The 22290-nt window shown below is 39.4% G+C and overlaps 2 protein-coding genes across 3 annotated transcripts; one reads left to right on the top strand and one right to left on the bottom strand.

Moving 5' to 3' along the window:
• Window positions 1–5098: 5098 nt before the first annotated feature.
• On the bottom strand, window positions 5099–15459 carry LOC125238012. The gene is made up of 3 exons (XM_048145291.1): window positions 15438–15459; window positions 11453–11696; window positions 5099–5249 (listed from the first exon to the last, which is right to left on the bottom strand). The coding sequence occupies exons 2-3, from the start codon at window positions 11692–11694 to the stop codon at window positions 5153–5155; spliced, it is 339 nt and encodes a 112-aa protein (XP_048001248.1). The 5' UTR covers window positions 11695–11696; window positions 15438–15459; the 3' UTR covers window positions 5099–5152.
• Window positions 5613–15574, top strand: LOC125238011 (coiled-coil domain-containing protein 102A). 2 transcript variants are annotated; one of them, XM_048145290.1, is made up of 4 exons: window positions 5613–5728; window positions 12874–13764; window positions 14472–14623; window positions 15451–15574. In XM_048145290.1, the coding sequence occupies exons 2-4, from the start codon at window positions 12892–12894 to the stop codon at window positions 15488–15490; spliced, it is 1065 nt and encodes a 354-aa protein (XP_048001247.1). In that variant the 5' UTR covers window positions 5613–5728; window positions 12874–12891; the 3' UTR covers window positions 15491–15574. The 2 variants fall into 2 exon arrangements, with proteins under 2 accessions (XP_048001247.1, XP_048001246.1); XM_048145289.1 differs by lacking the exon at window positions 15451–15574 and having other exon boundaries at window positions 14472–14949.
• The last annotated feature ends 6716 nt before the right edge of the window (window positions 15575–22290 follow it).

Genomic DNA, 22290 nt, shown 5'->3' with positions numbered 1-22290 from the left:
GTACGCAATTCATAAATAAACGTAACAATATATTCAACATTTACAGTGGATATTGTTATATATATTAGTATTTAAACAAATGATTGTGAAATAAAAGTGACCAGAGGAAAGACTGCATTCACTCAACATTTCTGTACCCAGCGAGTGCCGTGGCCGAAATAATCAACAAAACGGATGCATAGTTGCCTTACGCGCGTCTTGACGGTAACTTCACATAACACCCTGTGTATTAGAGGACAGAACCTCCACAGATTAACAAATTAAACCGACTTTTGAACGAAAACTAAAAAGCCAGGGGACGAGACACGAAACACGTAGGACAAAGTTTGGAGTTCATAATTGTTGTTAAATACAGTAATATAAGAAATTCCACTCATAAAATACTGTTCCTTAGTTATTTATGTTTGTAAAATTAAGGCTATTAAAATAATAAGTGAATTTTAACAAAGTCATAATTACTTGTTGACAAATAAATTCGGTTGGGGGACAGGCCAGGGGAGAGACATTTTTCCTACATTAGAGCTGATTGTGACTAATTTAAATGAATTTCTGTAATAATTTTGAGTGCCCAGGTAGAAAACATTTAGTTTTATAAAATAAATATGTTATTATGAAGTATTATCTTGAAAAAATATATTTTTTTGTCAGTGCCGTCGAAAGTACCTCTTAACTTAGAATCACCCATGTGTCAATTATGAAAAATGCGAAAACTCAGTTGATGTTCTTTGATTTGGAATTTTTATTTCAAAATTCAATGAATGTTGTATTTCGTCACTACTTTTAAAAAAACTTGTATCTTCATCTGTCAATGAAAACAAACTTGTAGTAAGTATGTATAGAATGCATATAGACTTACTGCGTTTTAACTTTGAGGAACAGCGTGAGATAAGAGATTTTTTAAAAGTAGTAAAGATTTGTAAAAGTATGCGGTAACTTATGAGGCCAAAGAAAAACTTTACTTTGTAATACTTTTCAGAAGTAGGTCACAGATTTAGGACACTGATAATTATGATTAAAAGAATTCACAAACAAATATTAAGGATAAAAATAAGTAGTACAATTTGTCAAATAAAGTACTTCGTAAATAGATGCATTTAATACCTTTCTATTTATTTACAGAGCAATGATAAAATGCTCAATAAAAATAGTAGGTATAAATAATTACTCAAACAAAGTTAGCCAGTCAAACATCAGTGTTGAGTATACATCTAAATTTAGTAATATTGATAGCATAGATAGTTTTTTGCCATACTATATTTCTGTTACACATTATTTTAATATGTAGTAGTAGGACTTGAAAGATAAGAAATCAAGATTCACACTGAATTTTAAAAACTCAAGATGGGTTCAAGAAGAAAAAAAATATCATTACTTTACTTACATATTTGTAAACAATATTTTTTCTGAGATATTACACAATGAGCAAGGTACTGATATAACAGCAATGTATATAACATGATGAAATGAGACAAAAAACATTGCACTGATAATATTACCTTCATTCATAAAGCACTGTTATCAATGTATTGCTGTAAGTCAGGAACTTACTATTGTAATATTCCATGCCTAACCTAACACCTATTTACGTAGTTGACACTATTGACAAACAATCATGTGCTAATGCCAATAAGAATAAAATAACGTGGTATCTAGTTTCACCTTTCATCAGCGCACAATCGGAATATACGCAACAGGAGCAAAGAACTGTCACACAATACATGAGATCCTTGCACGTAATCGCAAGGTCGACGTTTCGACAGCCGAAAACACAACAACACAGTTACACAACCCGAAAATTTAACTTAATTAGCGTGCAGATTAAAACATAGGAAATTAAACGTGCTTTTACACACGCTCGGACCACGGGGACACGGCCGCGGCCACTCCGACGGCCGCGACATCGCTCCGTTCGACCCCATGTCCATTTAGACGTACCACCCTTAACACTACGCGAAATGTAAATAAACCAAAAAAATAAACTTACCTCTCATACAATGTCACATTCCGTTCAATTCCACACAAGTTCTATTCCATTGTGATGAAAATCATCCTGGAAATTCAAGCGCAACATTACTATCCGGCGCGATCGCTTCGCTAGGCAATATCAGTCTTTAATGGCCAGTGTCCACTACTCCAAAAACATATGATACGCCACTTTTGTCCCGCCCCTGGTGCGTTCGGGGCTTTCTTCTTGGCTTATTTTCGATTTTTCACAACGAATCACAAGACTAGAATCACTGATATTGCTACACAAATCGAGTCCACTGATCTATGTTCCAGTGACGCAAAGCTCATACATCGTGAAGAGCAGCAGCCATTTTGAAATGTACGGGGGAGTGCAGTCACGGCATGGAACATTCGCAAATTACAGCCGTTCCTGACTCTTTTTTCACTTTAAACGTAACGCGATAGTTAAAATACTTTATGCTGATTCCATTTTAGCACTTTAGGTCACAGAACTTCACTCCATTTTCCTATTGAAACTATCCAAAACAACCTAAGCGACATCCGATAATTCCAGCTTACCCCATTTGCATGACACACATAAAATACCGAAAAATCACTTGAAGCACATAAAAACGTACATAAAATGCGTCGTGCTGAATTTTAAGAAGTTACAGCATCGCATCAATATATCAGTCCAGTAGAAAAATCGCTAAAAAGATTGGTATATAATTTACAAATAGTTAATTCGGTACGAACAATAACAACGGCCGCCATTTGCAATTTTCAACTTGACATGCGCATTGACTCGGACTAGACAAACATGCAAGGTATAACTTTTGTGAGGTGGCAATTTTCGGTCAAATATAAAACCCATAAGGAGCTTTCGTTTATTGTAACAAAATGTATTTAAATAGTTCTAAACTTTTTTGTTCAAATAAAATAGTAAACTTAAAAAATGCCGTATACAATCGCTGAAAATAAAATTATGTATTTAAATGGCGACTACATTACAAAGTTGTACCAGTGGACTTTCATGCTCCGTTGAAGATAGCGAATGATTGGTGGAAAATATAATCTCTATGTTTTGTAATAAATTACGAAGATTCCTATTGGTTGCCGCCATGAAACGTGAGGACACGAATCACTTCCTGTGATCACTTTTTTTTATATCAGCAAAATTTATCAAAAAAATTATAATAATTACGTGCTCAATAGAAGTTGACTTGCATTTCATTACGCTGAGGACATTATTTCATAAAACTGTTATTGCATCACAAGAAGTGGGCATACGCGATAGTAATACAAACTTAACAGTTTTATAAAAAAAAAACTACCAGTACCTAATACCCATTTTTAATTATATAATAGTAGTCCTCCAAACTCAGGAATCTTATTACCAATTTATCACACAGTCCTGCTATTTTGTACCTTTTTCCATCGAAAGAAATACAATACTCACAAAGTTTCCCTCCTTACAAATATACAACCCCCTACGCTGATAATTTCGAAAAGGTCTCACTTTTTGAAAATGTAACTCCGTCACCCGCAGTAGAGGAATCGACATAATATATCTTTTCAGAAAATACGAGTACAATACAGTGATAACTTTACGAATATGTTCTATTCTGTACTTTCTTAGTGGAAAGTGAATCTTGAGCGTTGCGAGGATTTCAAGTCACGAAAGTTAGGGCCCATTTAGATGGTACGAGTACTCGCATACTAGTTTTATTACATTGCGGTATTTGATGGCTGTGCAAAATTGTATGTAAATCAACAGCCCGCAATGTAACTAAAATCGCATGCGAGTTCGCACGCCGTCTAAATCAGGCCTTAAACTTTATACTGACTGGTAGAGCAGATATTATATTTTATTATACTGACTGGTGACGGTAGCTATAAATGGTATGCCATGCCTATACATATGGTAAACTACATGGTAATACCTAACTAAAAATCCGCTTAGACTTCAAAAAGAACTTAAATAGCCCTGTTCTACCTCCAAAATAGTCTTACGTGATACTTAAACAGCCCCTTGGACTTGGACATGATGACAACCGGAAGCCGGAAGGGATCCTCAACTTGCACTATAAAGCCAGGAACATACTACGCGGACGTCCGTCGTGAATCGACCGCGGACGGGAATCTGGACAATGGAAATACACATAAAGCTCGGAACACACTACGCGGACGTCCGTCGTAAAACGACCGCGACCGCGACCTATCAGTGTGCACGGAACAAAACATCCAGAGAGCCAGATTTCGATCGGACGTCCGTGCGCTCAAGGCCACGTCCGCGTCCGTCGACCGATAGTTTGCACGGTTATGTGTAATGTCATTGTCCAGATTCCCGTCCGCGGTCGATTCACGACGGACGTCCGCGTAGTGTGTTCCTAGCTTTACCGTGCAAACTATCGGTCGACGGACGCGGACGTGGCCTTGAGCGCACGGACGTCCGATCGAAATCTGGCTCTCTGGATGTTTTGTTCCGTGCACACTGATAGGTCGCGGTCGCGGTCGTTTTACGACGGACGTCCGCGTAGTATGTTCCTAGCTTTATGCTCATAGAGTTCATAGACGAATAAAAAAGGAGAAAGACAGGAAAGAGGATCGCGAAATTTAGATTTTCACGATAAACTCAAAAAGTGGCAACAACGTAGTGTCATCCCGTTTCATAGATATTGATTTGAAAGGGACGGCACTACGAGGTTGCCATTTACATAATAATAACCTGGCGGGGACCATCTCCGGATGCATCAAGCTAGGAACACACTACGCGGACGTCCGTCGTGAATCGACCGCGGACGGGAATCTGGACAATGGAAATACACATAACCGTGCAAACTATCGGTCGACGGACGCGGACGTGGCCTTGAGCGCATGGACGTCCGATCGAAATCTGGCTCGCTGGATCTTTTGTTCCGTGCACTCTGATAGGTCGCGGTCGCGGTCGTTTTACGACGGACGTCCGCGTAGTGTGTTCCGAGCTTCATATTGTGCGCTCGGGGATGGTATCCGCCACGTGTATTTATCCCTTGCCTTTAGATTAAAGTGTCTAAAAGGGCCTCTGTGCTGTTGGCTTCGGCCCCACACATGCCTCCCAAAAGTCCGGGACCCCATGGTCCCGAGATATGGTAAGACGTAATAATAATCATTGACATTTTCAACCAATATTTATTTAATTTAAATAACGATAAATAAGTATAAATTACTTCTTGTCTTTCTTAGGAAAACCTTCTTTAGGAACAGCTTGAAACAAACCCTTTTTTGCCATTTCATCTGCCCAATCTTCAAATTCAGAAAGCCTGCAACAAAATACAATTCAAATTATACAATTAATTCTATTTGTTTATTTGAGAAGTTGACATTGATTAACAACGATTGCTGCGTAGACAGAAACGTATGCGTCACTGCACCAAGTGCGTCACAATAAAGGTTTGTGCTCACTGTATGGTATTTTATTTAAATTTACTTTTAATCAGGTTTTATCTTATGTTCTACTTTAACATAATGTTTTACAAATTAGTTAAATACAAGAGAGGATATACAGATCATCCAGTATAAATTTAGTAGCTCCAATCATAGAATACTTATATTTCAAAATGCCGAATTTTAGGTATTTCGTCAATGAGTACGAACCTTAAAAGTATGGAAATGGTTGATTGTACGAAAAGGCCTATTTTAGACATTTAATTGCAAAAATAAATAGTGTTATCTACTATCACAGTGCATAAGTGATAATACAATGAAAATACGTTAATGGTTCTTCTTTCACACTGTGCAGGTATTTATTTTTATATAATTTTTAGCATGGTTTTGGTGATCGATTTATGTTCCGTTATTCTACTTTTGTTGTTAAAATTGTCCCGCTATAAAATATATTGCAAGTAGTAAGTTTATTAAAAATAACAAAAGAGAAAGGTGAAAGTGTCATAATTGAAACAGTTCAGTTGCCTTGACAGTTTGTACCTACTCATAAAAGTTAGGCATTGAATCAAATAGTTTTCAAATTTTTGTAACGCCATCTATTGCCCTAAATGTCACTGAACTAGTCTCACTTCTGTGCCTACATCTCCTAGGGAGTTGTTTATCATGAACCATAACAAGGAGATAGTTGTGATCTAAATGGGTTATTTATTTCATTATAAGTTGTAATTTAATTTAATTTTGACAGTCTGTGTCTATTTAGTGGCATATTGGCATTATAGCGAAGCAAACATTTTAACCACCATAGTCTGATACATAAGACATATACACCATGTTTTTATTGAATTCCGTTAACTTTAAGGGAAGGTTCTTTAGATCAAATACAATTATTTCTGTAAGAAACTAGCATCTTAACTCTTACGGTTACTGAGTTATTAAAGAAATAAAAATAATTACTGAACACGTGTGTGACAGCCTTTACCACTTCCTAATGTTGTTTATTTTGACATGTGCCGTCAGTCACTTGACACTAACTTGAATGTTATCCTTAAGGGTCTCTCACACTGATTAATTCATTTATTATGTATGAAAACGAAGAAAAAATATTTTTGCGAATTTAACTAAAAGTGATACAGGTTGGTTCCTGATAATGAACCTAACAATGTGTTGAATTTAACGGAAAACAAAAAAAAACACGGTGTATAATCTATCAAATCTCGTCAACATGTTTGTTATAAATAAGTCAAGACTTCATACCTGTTTCATACCTGTTGGAAACAAAGCCTGCTCAATGAATCAAAGTGGTCAAAACATAGTAAACCTCCAGAAAACAGAAGTATAGTTTTGATGTTACTGTAGCTAACCATATTTAGGAGAAAATCAGGACTGTTTGTATCTTGGAGAACTGATCATCCCCTTCTTAATGACCTGTATGTATACTTAAATTATTTAGAAACTTTATTTATTTTGTGTGCCACTTTGGCAAAAAAAATGGTCTTCAGAAAATATATGCTGTAATGTTGCTACAGCATATCGTCACTACTTTAAAAAAAACTTGTATCTTCGTCTGTCAATGAAAAGAAAATTGTAGTAAGTATGTATGGAATGCATATAGACTTACTGCGTTGTAACTTTGAGGAACAGCGTGAGATACGTGATTTTTTAAAAGTAGTGACGATATGTTTTATCATACAAAACAAAAGTGCTTTCGAAGTATACATTTTTGACTTCCTATTTATTTATTTAATCAATAAGTAACACAGCATTACAGTTTAAACTCATCATCATAAAGTTATTCTCTTGTCGGTGAAGTATTTTCCTACTTTTTCTATCCTGTGCCAGCTCTTTGACTCTTTGATACGACACGGCCCCTACTTTTTCTTTTATTTGGTCCGTGTAGCTGCATCTGGGCTTTCCTCGACCTCTCTTACGTCCGATCCGTCCCTCCAGAATAGTAATAAAAAAGTGGTTGTGTCGCATCAAATGTCCGATCATTTTTCCGCGTCTATTTTCAATCGTTTTCAGGAACAGTTTAAACAAAGGCACTGTGAAACTACAGAATAAATATGTATTTCATATTTCCTTGAATGCTCATAAAATCTTGTTAAAATTAAAAAATAGAGCCAAGCTTCTAACTCTACATATCCTAACTTCACAAACTCCTTATCCATACTAATATTATAAATGGGCAAGTGTGTGTGTCTGTTTGTTTGTCCGCCTTTACCGCCAAAACGGAGCGATGAAATGTCGTGATTTTTTAAATGGACATAGTTGAAGGGATGGAGAGTGACATAGGCTACTTTTTGTCTCTTTCTAACGCGAGCGAAACCACAGGCAAAAGCTAGTTCAAAATATTTGGCTTGACTATTTAAAATGCATTAATTTGTTGTTATTTTTTTTTTCTGTATCTACGACACATTTCCGAGAGCGCAACTTTTATTTTAGTATGGTTTTTATTTATTTAATATTGCCTTCGGTTAGTGCTATAATTATTCATGAAAGTATTTATTCAATTAAACATATAAATTAGGGTTAATCGTCAAAAAGTTGGGGCTTTTGAAAACAAATAACCCAATCATAAAAAGAATACCCCGTGCTGCACGCATTACTGTTGCACGCAGCCTCACCGAGTGTATAGCTAGGGTTGTTGCTGAAAATTCTTACAAGGCATGGGAAAGTCTACTCACTTTTCCTTACAAAGTTTTACATGCGGATAAATCCTGTAAATTATCACTCACCTCTCAAATAAAAAACAATACATTTATTCCCGACTCGTCTCTTATGCCGCGCGTTCGTAATATTTACACACATCTTCCTGCTAGTTCAGTAGCTTCCAAAGTGAAATCTGTAGAAAATAAACTTTCAGAAGGAAATGTGAGCGGAGCTGCTAGGCTTCTTTTTTCGCACGACGACTTAGCTGCACGTTCACCCGAGATCTATGAAGCTCTGAAGGAAAAACATCCAGTCCCTGACGCTAGTTCCATACTTCCGGATCCCCCGGCACTGATGATCCCTCAGTTGTGGTGTCGGAAGATGCTGTAACATCTGCAATATGGTCTTTTCCCAACGGATCCGCCGGAGGAATGGATGGACTATCACCCCAACACCTGAAGGACCTAACCGCCACGTCATTGGGTGACACGAGTTCTGCCCTAGTTAAACAAATAACGGGTCTTATGAACTTAATGCTATCAGGACTCGTGCACGCCGAGATAGCCCCGCTGCTGTACGGAGCCAACTTAGTTGCTCTCGAAAAAAAAGGTGGTGGTATTCGCCCAATTGCCGTGGGCTGCACGTACAGACGACTGGCCTCAAAGTTGTGTTGCAGGAAGTTCAGCGAGAAGCTGAGACATATATTCAAGCCTCGGCAGTTAGGATTCGGTATAAAAAACGGATGTGAGGCGGCTGTACATGCTGCACGTACGTTTTTAAGTCGCCCGGATTTCGAAGTTTTTGTGAAAATAGACGTGAAAAACGCTTTTAATTCGATCGATCGTGGTGCTCTGCTGGCGGCTGTGAAAAACGATTTGCCGGATATCTACAAATATATGTGGCAATGCTACGGAGCGCCGTCTAAATTGCTATTCGGAGAGTACATCATTTCTTCTAGCATGGGCTGCCAACAAGGGGACCCGCTTGGGCCAGCCATCTTTAGCCTTGTCATTCATCCAATCATATCAAATTTAAAATCAAAATTTAATTTATGGTATTTAGACGATGGGTCACTGGGAGGAGAGGCTTTAACAGTTTTAGAGGATTTAAAATTCATTATAGAGAAGTTTTCAGAAATCGGATTGTCACTTAATCCTGCAAAATGCGAAATCTTTATACCTGACAATCTTCCGAATGACAGGAAAAACGAAATTTTGTGCAATTTTAGTGCAGTTTTGCCGAATATTTCAAGCTGTTCAATCTCAACTCTCACCCTTTTAGGCTCACCAATTTTTAATGAATCTATTGCACCGGTCATTAACCACCATCTAAATTTATTTAACAGTACGTCAGAATTTCTTTTCAAAATTAACCCTCATATGGCGCTGTTTATCATCCGCTTCTGCCTATTTACCCCGAAATTTATGTACTTGCTCCGTAGCTGCGCAATTTGGAAATATCCTTCAATTACTGAGTCCATTGACATTTCCCTTCAGGATACACTATCCAAAGTTTTAAATATATCGTTTGAGGATGGTCAATGGACCCAGGCGGTTCTCCCGATTAAATTTGGTGGTCTTGGAATTCGCACTTCGGCTAGTACCGCTTTACCTGCGTTTCTGTCTTCCGTATACGGCTCCCTGTCTCTCATCGGTGTCATTCTAAACCTTCCACAGATACTCGATGATGAGGTAGCGGGCCTTACGGAGGCCAGAGAAACATGGTGCCAGTCGTGCCCGAGTGCGGACATCCCAGACGCTAGGCACGTTCAGCGTGCTTGGGACGTCCCTCGTTTGGAAGCTGTTCATTCCTCGCTCCTTGAAAATAGTCTGGACGATTTCGAGCGCGCCCGCATCCTGGCGGTTTCGGCCCCCGAGTCGGGCCATTGGTTACAGGCTCTCCCTTCCAAAACAATAGGCACTGTTTTGGACTCGAGCAGCCTAAGAATAGCTATTGGTTTGAGGCTTGGGTGCACAATATGTGTTCCACACACGTGTGCCTGCGGCAAAGGTGTGGATCAGCTGGGTCGCCATGGCCTCTCTTGCGTCAAAAGCGCCGGCCGTATATACCGCCACGGCACCATCAACGATTTAGTTCGTCGCGCGCTTGCTACCGTCTCTGTGCCTTCAATTTTGGAACCAGTGGGTATGGCGAGAGATGACGGCAAGCGTCCCGATGGAGTTACATTGGTGCCGTGGAAGTTAGGGAGAGCCCTGGTGTGGGACGCTACATGCGTTGACACCCTTGCAGGGTCCCACATTGGGGCAACCCGTATCCAGGCCGGTGGTGCGGCTGACCAGGCTCAGGTCCTTAAGCGCCGCAAATACTCGTCCTTGCATAAGGACTACGAGTTTGCGGCGCTCGCGGTGGAGACGCTGGGCCCTTGGTCGGCCAACATGAAGGCCTTTGTAAGAGCTCTGTCGACTCGGCTGGTGGACACCACAAGGGACCCGAGGGCTGGCGCGTATTTCTCGCAACGCATTGCCCTAGCAATACAGCGAGGAAACGCTGCCAGTGTAATTGGCACCATGCCGCAGGCGGAACAGCTGGAGGGGGTGTTTTTTTTATGATTGAGTTGTTGTTTTTTTTTTTATTGTATAAGTTTTTTTTGATATATTTATAGTTTAAGTTAGTTTTAGTTTAATATTTATTATGTTTTAGTGTACTTTGTGTAATACAATATAAAATAAAACAATTAGGGTCAAATTAGCCTACAAATGAAACTAAATTAAATTCAATCCTAGTAATTAAAAAAATTGTCCCATACGATTTTTTCTTATTTTGTTACCATTTTCCGTACATTTACTACACTATGGGGTAACAAAAGAGAAAAGTAACAAAAATGTATGGAAATTCTGGGACACTTTTTGTCTCCCAGTGAGATTGAAAGTACTCGTGATTCTGAGTACAATTGATCTAAAATTCCCTAAAACAATCAAAATTTTTTATTGGCAAAAAAAAAAAGAAATGCTCAGCAAAATGAAAATGAAATGGGCAGCCTTTGCAAAAGGAATGACGCATGAAAAAAAAATATGGAAACGGATTAGGTATGTGGGATTATAATGTCACCCATTGACCGACCGTGAACACAGTAAAGTGTTCGAAATGTTGGGATGTATTGTAAATCCATACTATTATAATATTTTCCCCGCGGCTTCGCACGCGTCAGAAAGAGAAAACGTAGCCTATGTCACTCTCCATACCTTCAACTATCTCCACTTAAAAAATCACGTCAATTCGTCGCGTCGCTTCGTTTGGCCGTGAAAGACGGACAAACACACACACACACACACTTTCCCATTTATAATATTAAGTATATACTTACTTATATAAGTAAGTATATCGTCGTCTAGCACCCATAGCACAAGCTTTGCTTAGTTTGGGGCTAGGTTGATCTGTGTAAGGTGTCAATATAAGTCAAGAAACTTACGCGTAAAATTCCTTATAACGCGCCATGTGCGGCCTCGTATACAGCATGTATACGGTGAAGCCAGCAACAGCGCTCAGCAGGAGCGCCTCAGCCAGCTTTCTCTTCGTCTGGGCCCAGTGCAAACCGCGCATGATGGGCTTGGTCCTGCAGGAGGGCGCCGGCGGGGGCGGCGGGCACACGGCCGGGCACGGCGGCTGCGGCGGCGGCGGGCAGGCCGTCGGGGTACACGGGGTCTTAGCCATTGCTGTACTGCAAACATACATACATACTTGAGCATTTCTTTTTTTTTGCCATTTTTTTTTTAGGGAATTTTAGGTCAATTGTACTCAGAATCACGAGTACTTTCGATCTCACTGGGAGACAGTGTCCCAGAATTTCCATACATTTTTGTTACTTTCCTCTTTTGTTACCCAGCAAAACATGTACGGAAAATGGTATCAAAATAAGAAAAAATCGTATGGGACAATTTTTATAACTACTAGCTAGTGATTCTGAGTAAAAATAGCATAATATTTTTCAAAAATATCACATTTTATAAAAGTGGCAAAACAAAAAGAATTGTTCACTTAGGGTCAGTTGCACCAAACCACCCGTTGCCGAATTTATCGTTCGTATTTTTTTTTGTATAGGAATTTCCATAGACTTCTGCAGACGTCGATGTGTCCGTTAATTGTGGTTGATGCAACTGGTCCTTAAACTGACGCCTGTCGCAATACGGCACATGAAACTGCTTAAGTCTCAGTGCTACTCTTAGCTGTTGAGGAGTTAAAAGAAATCGAAATCTTGATGTCGCTAGCCCATAGTCCACACAGTACAGCTCTCAATCATGCGCGGATCCGGGGGGGGGGGTCATGGGAGTATGACCCTCCCTCCCCCCTGGAGCCTAAGTTGGCCATACAAATAGACCACTCGACCCACCCCTGGGGCCTCGGGCCTTTACCACGTGACCCCCCCCCTGGGGCCCCGGGCCTTTATCACGTGACCCCCTCCTGGGAACGAAGATGGATCCGCGCTTGCTCTCAATCAGGGTAGAGCGGCAGAGCTGTTTAAAAAACTTTTTCACTTAAAAAAATACCATCTGTTTTTTTTACCATGTTGCTTTTTGGCGCCCCTCCTACCATTTGGTGTTTAGAGCGGCCGCTCCACTCGCTCTATCCTTAATCCGGCCCTGGGCCCACACCACAATTAATCCATATCCCAAGGTCGATACCCACAGGAGGAAAAGGGGTGGTGAATTTCTTAACCTGTCAATACACGGGGACCCGAAGATATTTACTGAAATTGAAATGGTCTTCACAAAGTATCATACATTATACAAATAGAACACTCATTCATCTACCCCTGTACCAAATTAGCTAGTTTAGCTACCGAAATGAGACTAGTAAAACTATTTTCTTAAAGGTTGTTTTTTTCTATTACAGATCAATAACAAATGAAAGATGGCGCAAAGTTCACACGGAGGCAGCCACCGCCGCAGTCGGGAGCCCGACCTTCGGTACTCCACCACCGACTGGGAGGCCAAGGAGGCCCTCATCCAACGGGAGCTCGACGAGGCTCGAGCCCGCGCCACGCAGATGGAGAAAACCATGCGCTGGTGGTCAGATTGCACTGCCAACTGGCGGGATAAGTGGAGCAAGGTCCGCAATGAAAGAAACAAGGCAAGAGAAGAAGCGAAACAGCTCAAAACAAAAGTAGATTCCTTAAGCAAAGAGTTATCTATGCTCAAAGCGGAAAAAACTAACCTAGGCCAACAGTTGACTGATGTTATTAAAGACAACGAAAAACTACTAACTATCGGTGAAAGCAGAATAGTCTCCGGTGAACTCACTACTGAAGACGGAGTTGAATTAAGAAGGAAAGGTTATGTCTCCCCGAACGAACCCCGACAAAGAGCATCATTAGACTCACACAAATTCTCTAATGTAGATAACGTTCTCGCTAGCAAACTAAGCGAAATGAGACTGAGATTGGACGAGACTTGTAAAAGTTTGCAGACGGAGAAGGATCAGAAAGCGTTCCTACTAGCTAAAGTAGAAACGTTGACCGCCGAGTTAAATAATATGAAGATGCAAGAAACACATAATGATAGGACGTTGGGATCAACGGATTCTAGTCATAGCGAGGTGGAACGGTTACAGAATGAGTTGCAGGATGAGGTGGCGGCTAAGCAGACGCTGGAGGAGAAGATAGCGGAGATGAGGATGGAGATTGAGAAGCTGAAGTCGGACAACACAATACAGTGGAGTAAGAGGGAGTTGATGGAGACAGAAAATATAGCGATACTGAGGGAGAATAAGAAACTTTATAGTCAGGTATGTGATTCAGTTTTTGGACAATCGGCAATGCGGCATCGCTTCACGGTTAGTATTCCAAAAATACGCACTAAGCGTTTCGCTTCAATAATTCTTTTGCGAACCGCCAAGGAGTGGAATGCCGTCTGTGTTTCCGTACGAGTACAATCCAGGTCTCTTTAAAGCAAGAGTAAATAGGTATCTCGTAGGTAAGCGTGCTCCACCGTAGACCGCATCATCACGTACCATCAGGTGTGATCGTGGTTAAACGTCTACTATTCATACCAAAAAAAAAGTGTCGTTTTAGTAGGGCTACATATTTAATGGAAATTATGGAGTTAATAGAAAAATTTGCCATTAGACAGAATAGTATATTACGATACTAGTGCGAAAAAAAGGAAGTTCGAAACGAGTGGCGATAAATTAAAACACGAGTTACGAATTTCCTTTTAGCACGTGTATCGTACGACGTTTTTCAGTACAGATGGCCCTCCAAAGTTTCGACTTGGCATATAATGAACCACTTCTCGCACTAGTGCGTAAAAAAAACACCATCTGTACTGAAAAGAAATATACCTAATTGTTGCCAAACCTTAGCAAGTCTGAAGGACTCAAGAAAGACGACGCTCATAACTCCAGCTTCTTTAAAAACAACTATGGAATTTATCTAAATTTTGTCGTAAGTAGCATAATTATTATTAATACAGCGAAATACCTCTTTTTTCCAGGTCTGTGAACTAAGAGAGCAGATACACAAACTAAACAGGATCTCAGACGGGAGCGCCTATGGCACCACCTTCGACTACAGACTAGACGACTACCACAGAAAAGGCAGTCCCCGGACCCATGAGAAACGAGACAAATTCAACGAGTACTCCAGGTTAGACCCAAATCTCTATGAAGATGATAAGAAGAATAGCAGTCGCTCACATTCAAGCAATGGTTCTTCGGAGGCCAATTTTCAGAAAACTGAAGACGAGCTAGCCATATTAGAGAAAAATCAGAATTGAATATAGTTTGATAGCCTGCCTTCGATTATAGACTAGAAGACTACCACAGAAGGCAGCCCCCGGTCTCATCTCAGACACTAGAGATCAAATATATGAAAGAGGCGCGTTCCTAGCACACAGTCTAAGCTCGTGTAGGTGAACGCGTACTATGCTTGTATGAGTGAGATATGACAGGTCGACTGTTCGCGTTTTTGACAGGCGGTAACTGTGAGGTAACCGAGAGGAGTGCGCGGCACTTTCAGCGGGGAGCGGAAGTGGCAATACTGTACGATAGTACTCTTTATTATACTGTGACCGCGGGCGTTTTAAATCGACACGAGTTATGAATTTCCTTTTCGCACGTGTATCGACGTTTTTCAGTACAGAAGGCTATCTGAAGTTTCGATCTGATAAGAAATGAACCACTTTGCGCACTAGTGCGGGAAAAAGCACCATCTGTACTGTAATAGTACATTACGATACAAGTGCGTAAAAAAGGAAGTTCGAAACGAGTGGCGATAAATTAAAACACGACCGAAGGGAGTGTTTTAAATCGACACGAGTTACGAATTTCCTTTTCGCACGTGTATCGTACGACGTTTTTCAGTACAGATGACCTTCCGAAGTTTCGACCTGTCATATAATGAACCACTTCTCGCACTAGTGCGTAAAAAAAACACCATTTGTACTGAAAAATTAATTTACCTTTTATTTCCAGACCAGTAGTGGACAGGAACGAAAATGTGTGTCATATTTGACATGTGACGTGAAATTTAAATTTACTTTTTTGTAAGGTGAGGTTGACTGTAAAGGTTTTTTTTATTTAAAAACTGATCAAAAAGTACTATAGTTTGTAGTAGTTTTTTCGCAATATTTGAGAAATATTAGGAACATTTTGTGTTATACCTATATTATATGCTTCTTGTTGATTTTAGTCTCCGCCACACATAAGCGTTTTGATAGCGTAGCGTTAGCGGTGCGCAATGATAGCGGTGTGCCGGACGAACGCTGGTGTACCGGGCTCTCTAGTTCCGCTGGGCGCAACGCCAGCGTTCGTTCGGCACCGCTATCATTGCGCTCCGCCTAACGCTCTCAAAACGCGCTGTGTGGCCGAGCTTTAAAAAAAACATCAAAAATAATTTTAACCCAAATCGACACGTATGTATTTCAGCCCTAAAATATACCTAAACCGTACAATTTCCAATGCATTTATAAGACACAAAGTCACAGATACTCAAATTACTTGCTAAAAATGCATTTAATATTAATACACAACATTTATTAGATGGAAAGAGTGCCAAATAGTTGGTTATAGTATTTTATGCAACAGGCGTTTAAAGGAGGTCAAAAAAGACGAGTGGCGTTGGGTAACAATTTGAGGCGAAGCCGAAAATTGTTATTGAGACGCCACGAGTATTTTTTGACTCAGTTAAACACCGTTGCATACAATACTTTTTCTACGACTATGCACTAGTTTTTAATAGTTTTCTTGAATAACTTTCGTGAAATTCACACTGTTTCCTCTATTTTGACTCAAAGGTTTGCACTGTCAGCTCGGCTGCCCAAAGCCTTCCCGCGCACGCCCGCAGTGTCGTTATAAGGCGTTGCCATGGTTACAGAGCCAAACAATGCGTTTTCAGTTTTTTCGATACTGCGCGCATGCGCGGAAAGCCGGCGGACGCTGGCTTTGGGGAATAGACCTTTATGTAGGGTTTTAAAGATCTGTGCACGACCCTGTAAATGACGAATAACAGTTCGGGAGTAGAAAAAAACTTAAAAGAGATTGAGTGAAGGTGTGTGAATGTTGAGTGAAACTGTCATCCATACTAATATTATAAATGGGAAAGTGTGTGTGTCTGTTTGTTTGGCCGTCTTTCACGGCAAAACGGAGTGACGAATTGACGTGATTTTTTAAGTGGAGATAGTTGAAGGGATGGAGAGTGACATAGGCTACTTTTTGTCTCTTTCTAACGCGAGTGAAGCCGCGGGCAAAAGCTAGGAAGTAATAAAAATAATGAGGAGGCACACTGACATTTTATCCCGCCAGGCGGCGCCTGTGCAAGTGTCTAGGCATGTCACTGTCATTCATATGTGAGGGAGAGAGAAAACATATCATCTTCTCGCTCTCACGTATGGACTAATAGGGTGGCGTTATCTGTCATAACCTTTGAGTGTGCCTCCTCATTGTTCACTTGCACATGTTATAATAAACTAACAAAAGTGTAAAAATATTACAATTACTAAAATAAAAACGCTATAATTAATTCTGCAAAGTGTCACTGACAGATGTATTAAGTTTAAATTTTCGGTTTGACTGTTCATAAAATTAACAATACAGGATGTTTCAACATATGCGTAGGCTTAGTTGTCTTAATGAGGAGGCACACAGATGGCGCCACCCTATTAGTCCATACGTGAGAGCGAGAAGATGATATGTAAAATAAAAATAAATATAAATATTGGGGACACCTTACACAGATCAACTTAGCCCCAAACTAAGCAAAGCTTGTACTATGGGTGCTAAGCGACGATATACATACTTAAATAGATAACTTAGAAGACATATACATAGGAAAACATCCATGACTCTGGAACAAATATCTGTGCTCATCACACAAATAAATGCCCTTACCGGGATTCGAACCCAGGACCGCGGCTTAGCAGGCAGGGTCACTACCGACTGAGCCAGAGTCGTATTTTCTCTCTCACATATGAATGACAGTGACATGCCTATATAGACACTTGCACAGGCGCCGCCTGGCGGAATAAAATGTCAGTGTGCCTCCTCATTGGCACGACGACCGCGACCCGACATTTTCCAGCTTAGTTACTATTTTGAGACATCCTGTATACTTTAACATTCAAAATGTGGCTTTCCGTTAAAGAAGGTTCCCTATATGTGCAATAAATATCGTTTTACCAGAATTTCCATTGAATTTTCACATGAAAAGAACTTTATTGATCTTGAATCAACCCTTTTGAAATGGAAAGCCACAAATAATCGCCTAAGTAGAAGTAGTCCTTATATGTTAGTGATTGTTGACAATTATGATAGTCTAGTACAGTTAGCAACGATTAATGGTAAGGACAGAACTGACTATATGTTTGTGGTGTACCAGTTTGGTACTATAATACTAACCTTCTTCAACCAATTTTCTTCATACTAATGATGCGACTATACCGATGCTTAAAAAACGGCGACGGTACGGAATCGCAGTCACGCGCGGATCCAGCTTCGTGCCCAGGGGGGGGGGGGGGGGGGTCACGTGGTCTATTTGTAAGGTGTCCCCCCCTCTGGATCCGCGCATGATCGCAGTGACGCATCGTATCCGTGCCGTTTTTACCGCACGCTACTTACATCGCTGCTCGAAAAACGGCGACGGTGCGAAAACGCACGACGTGTCCCATACGAAAGTCTCTGCGTTTCCGTACCGTCTGCGTATTTTGAGCAGCGGTGTGGGGAGCAGGCGGTAAAAACGGTACGGATGCGATGCGTCACTGCGATTCCGTACTGTCGCCGGTTTTTACCCCCGACGCAAAAACGACGGGGTGTTATAAGTTTGACGTGTTGTCTGTGGCGTCATAGCTCCCGAACGGATGAATTGATTTAGATTTAGTTTTTTTTTTGTTTGAAAGCTGAGTTAGTCGGGAATGTTCTTAGCCATGTTTCATGAAAATCGGTTCACTATGTCGCGGTCGGGAGTTTTTTTGGTAATAAAAGATTAAGAGATATCTTTAGTTGTAGAACTACACAAATTACCATCCTGGTACACCAAAGTTTTTGATCGAAATGCTAATAGAAGAAATGTGACTATAATACTGGGATTAGGTTATCAAAAGAAATTAACAAAATATACGTAAATAACTATGTATGTGAATCAACTAAGTTCTGTACATTTTCTGTATTTAAATTACTAACTTTTAAATAATTGTAGAGTTAAACTAATCTAGACGTGCTCAAGTAAAAGGTCATATTGTAGCTAACAATAAGGAATACATTGGAAATGTGGCACCTTTTGCATGAGAACGGCACAAATACTCAGTCAATGTTATTTTTTAACCGCCGCCTCAAATCTCTCAAGGAAGGACGGTTCTCAATTGGTCTGTTTTTTTTTTTTTTAATTGTTCCACGATATCTCCGTCGTTACTGGACCGATTTTGAATATTTTTTTTATTGAATGTATTTCTCACATAAAAACATTGACTCATATGTGACTTCCCGTCAGATAAGGGTCCGCTTTAAATGCAATAAGGACCATAATATCGGAATTTCTAATAATGTTCCTTTTCCTTGCACTTGAGTTATAGGGATCCTTGTGCGATGGATCGTCACATATAGTATTATTCTATGAACCCTGATCTTATATAATTTATTGTGCATTTTAAGAATGTTTTAACTCTACAAAGTGTGTTTTAATTTCACATTATTTGTGAACGTAAACTTACGCCGTGGCTTGCGTGAGCCACGGTCGCGCGATGGTCGCGCGACCGTGGCTTGCGTGAGCGACGGTCGCGCGACGGCGATGCGACGCATACGAAATCAAACCTTATCGATATGGAAGTATGAGACGCGACGGCGACGGTCGCGCGACCGTCGCCCACGCAAGACACGGCGTTAGAGTAAAAGTAAAGCGAATAGACGATCTTATTAAATATATTGTGTCGTTTTGTATAAAAAGGTACCATAGAATGATTGTTGGTTACTTAATTTACTCTGTGACTTTTCACTGCAAAATCTTTATGGGCCCTTTCCATCGAGTACGTACCCCAATAGAGCAGAAATGTTATTTAATTTGTTCGAAAACGATTCCGCCAACTCGCAGCTACTCATATCCCCTCTCACTGCGCTCCCATTGGCCGATACAAGGTCAAATAATAGGTGCGATGAGCGCTAGGGATGAGGTAAGGTAGTGCGTAAGTAAGGTTTATCGATAAAGCTATTAACCCCTTACGCGCTTTATGCACCACCGTATGTGCAAGCCCCAAGTCCGTAATATCGCATGCACACAAGGTTGTGCAAAAATCTGTTAGATACAACTTTATAATATATTGGTATAAAAAACGGTATACAAAAAGGGAAAACTATTTCTGGAATTAAAAATGGTATAATAATCAAATTTTATTTATTTACATGTATTAAAAGTAAACATTTTATATAAGAATAATAATGGTATTTAATACGTAGGTATTAAATACCATTATTATTGGTATAACGATGTGTAATATGTACCAGTAATTGTATTTATGCAAAAAAAATGCTGACATGTAAAACTAAGTTTTATAACGGAATAAATATATGAATAAATAAAGAATGTGACATTTTCATGGTAAACGAACCACATTGTCCCTTAAGCACTAGGACGTTCTACTAGGTAATTTGTATAAAAAGTAACGTTATTATCAAATTTCGTTGTACCTTTGTACAATGTGGTACCTTTACCATGTCACAAATCACAAATAATCAATTATTTACACAGTAAATTACTGATTTTTGAAATGAATTAGTTTAGTATAAATTATAAGGACTGCTTTTTTCTCATCATATGTATTTCTTTTGGTAAGGAAAGCCAGCCTTGTATCACATTTTTTTGAAACACATTTAGAGAAATCAATGATATGGTTTGTTTCGTCTGCTTAATATTTGTGCTGATATTCCGGAAATATTTGTTCTTCTACGAAACTACTCAGTGCCAACAAACATTAGTGCAAGATAATTTTCTCGTGTGTTTATTTAAACAGAGTATAAATATAATTATATTCCTTACTCATTCCTTAAATATCGATACACCACTTGATGTTATATATGTTACAACACTAGTGAGACTAGAAAGAGAACGCGTAATGTGGATTGTGTTAAGTGGAAGCAAGAGGTAAAGACACATGCGTCATCGCCTTTCACTTTTATTGTCCAGCTAACTTGAGCCCTGGCAAAATTTAATTTAAAGTAGTTTATAATTTATAATCGTAACTTACCGATGAAAAGTTATTCCGTTTGTTTTGAAATTTGATATTTTACTGTTTCTTCCACACCACCGAATAGAACAGCATGCCATAATGATAATAAAACGTGCACAATAATTTATTTTGTTATCCACAGTGACACGTACGCACAGATCCAATACTGGTTTTGTACTGTTTTGGTGAGAGCGAGCGCTAACATTTATAAGTGATAAAACACATAACCGTATCGCAGTCGGACAGCCCGATATTACCACTCTATAGGGATATGTCCTCGATGGCCCTTTCAAACAGAAATTGACATAAATCAGGCTACTATAATACGCTAAGTCCCTTTTTGTACGAACCGACACAAAAACTTTTCAAGTGTAATACTTTTCTAGCAATAACTTATTTTAGTAAACCTAAGGCCTAATACCAAAATATTTATTTTGTAAATTATTACTTCTTGCCTTTTGTTGACTATATTTTCCGTCAAATGTATTATTAATTATTATTTTATATTTATTACGCCTAAATAATGAAGTTCAAATGAATAAGTGTCCTATATATGAATAAATAATATTTAGCTAATGTGAATAAAGGGAGTTTTATTTTTGCTCGTATCCATTAAAAAAAATAGTTTATTTTATTGAAACACTTAGTCATCCAGCGGGCAATAGTTGAACTAAAATAGTTTGGCAAGTTGACCATAGATGTCGTTAGCATCCACTGAACCACCCCGATTTTATAGAAATCCCTTTAAATTAAAGTAATATACCGCCAGGGAAGGAGGTTCTCTGTGAATATATTATACCACACCTATAATATTCAAAACCGACTGGGAAAGAAGATTTATACTTATTACTTATATAATAACAAGGATTTACATACTTCATACTAAGAATAGTACATACCTCGATTTTTTAGCGCCACCTATTAAATACTATCATAACTACATTGATGATGCCTATATCCATTTTTTTTTTAAATGTGCATTGACGCGATATCATGATATTAAAATAAAGAAACATGTCATTTGTTCTTATAAAAAATAAAAACATGCAAAAATATTTGGGGAAAATATGATTTTGGCCACTTCCAGCCTGCGAAACAGCGCCATCTAGTTTTAAACCTAAAAAGCCCATACATTTCAGCGGTACGCGTATTTTTGTACGGGCTTTGTCTAACTGTCAGTCCCGTATTAAATCGTTCTTGGATAGATCTTATAGGGATACCAGGGATACGAAACCTACTAGTCCTCTAGCGATAGGGCTACTTCACATTCCAGGCCCCGTAGCCGAATGGCATTTCTCCGACGCCAAACGAAAGCGATACGCCGCTGGCTCTGTCGCGCCAATACGCAAGCGCGATAGAGATAGATATCTACTAGCGCTTCGTTTCGTGAGCGATTGTGCCATTCGGCTAGCCACCCAGGGTTAGCTACTTTAGTAGTTCCACTACTCGGTTATAGATGGCGCTAGCAACAATCTTGTTCGATTTTAGTTATTTATTTTTATAATATATTATATTATTGATAGATTTTTAATAACATTGAATCGTGGGAACGAAAGAAAACGCTTAGATAAACGAAACAGTTCAACAAAATGAAATGACAAGA

This window comes from Leguminivora glycinivorella, chromosome 22 (genome assembly GCF_023078275.1).
Source record: "Leguminivora glycinivorella isolate SPB_JAAS2020 chromosome 22, LegGlyc_1.1, whole genome shotgun sequence".
NCBI classification, from domain to species: Eukaryota; Metazoa; Arthropoda; class Insecta; order Lepidoptera; family Tortricidae; genus Leguminivora; species Leguminivora glycinivorella.
Note: the sequence above shows the minus strand (reverse complement) of the source record. Positions and strands in the feature narration are given on the sequence as shown.

Excerpts from the sequence above, each read along its gene's own strand:
- LOC125238012 (XM_048145291.1), bottom strand. The coding sequence starts at position 11,694 with ATGGCTAAGACCCCGTGTACCCCGACGGCCTGCCCGCCGCCGCCGCAG. Across the intron at positions 5,250-11,452 it reads CGTTATAAGGAATTTTACGC|GCTTTCTGAATTTGAAGATT; the intron begins GTAAGTTTCTTG and ends ATTTTGTTGCAG.
- LOC125238011 (XM_048145289.1), top strand. The coding sequence starts at position 12,892 with ATGGCGCAAAGTTCACACGGAGGCAGCCACCGCCGCAGTCGGGAGCCC. Across the intron at positions 13,765-14,471 it reads ATAAGAAACTTTATAGTCAG|GTCTGTGAACTAAGAGAGCA; the intron begins GTATGTGATTCA and ends TCTTTTTTCCAG.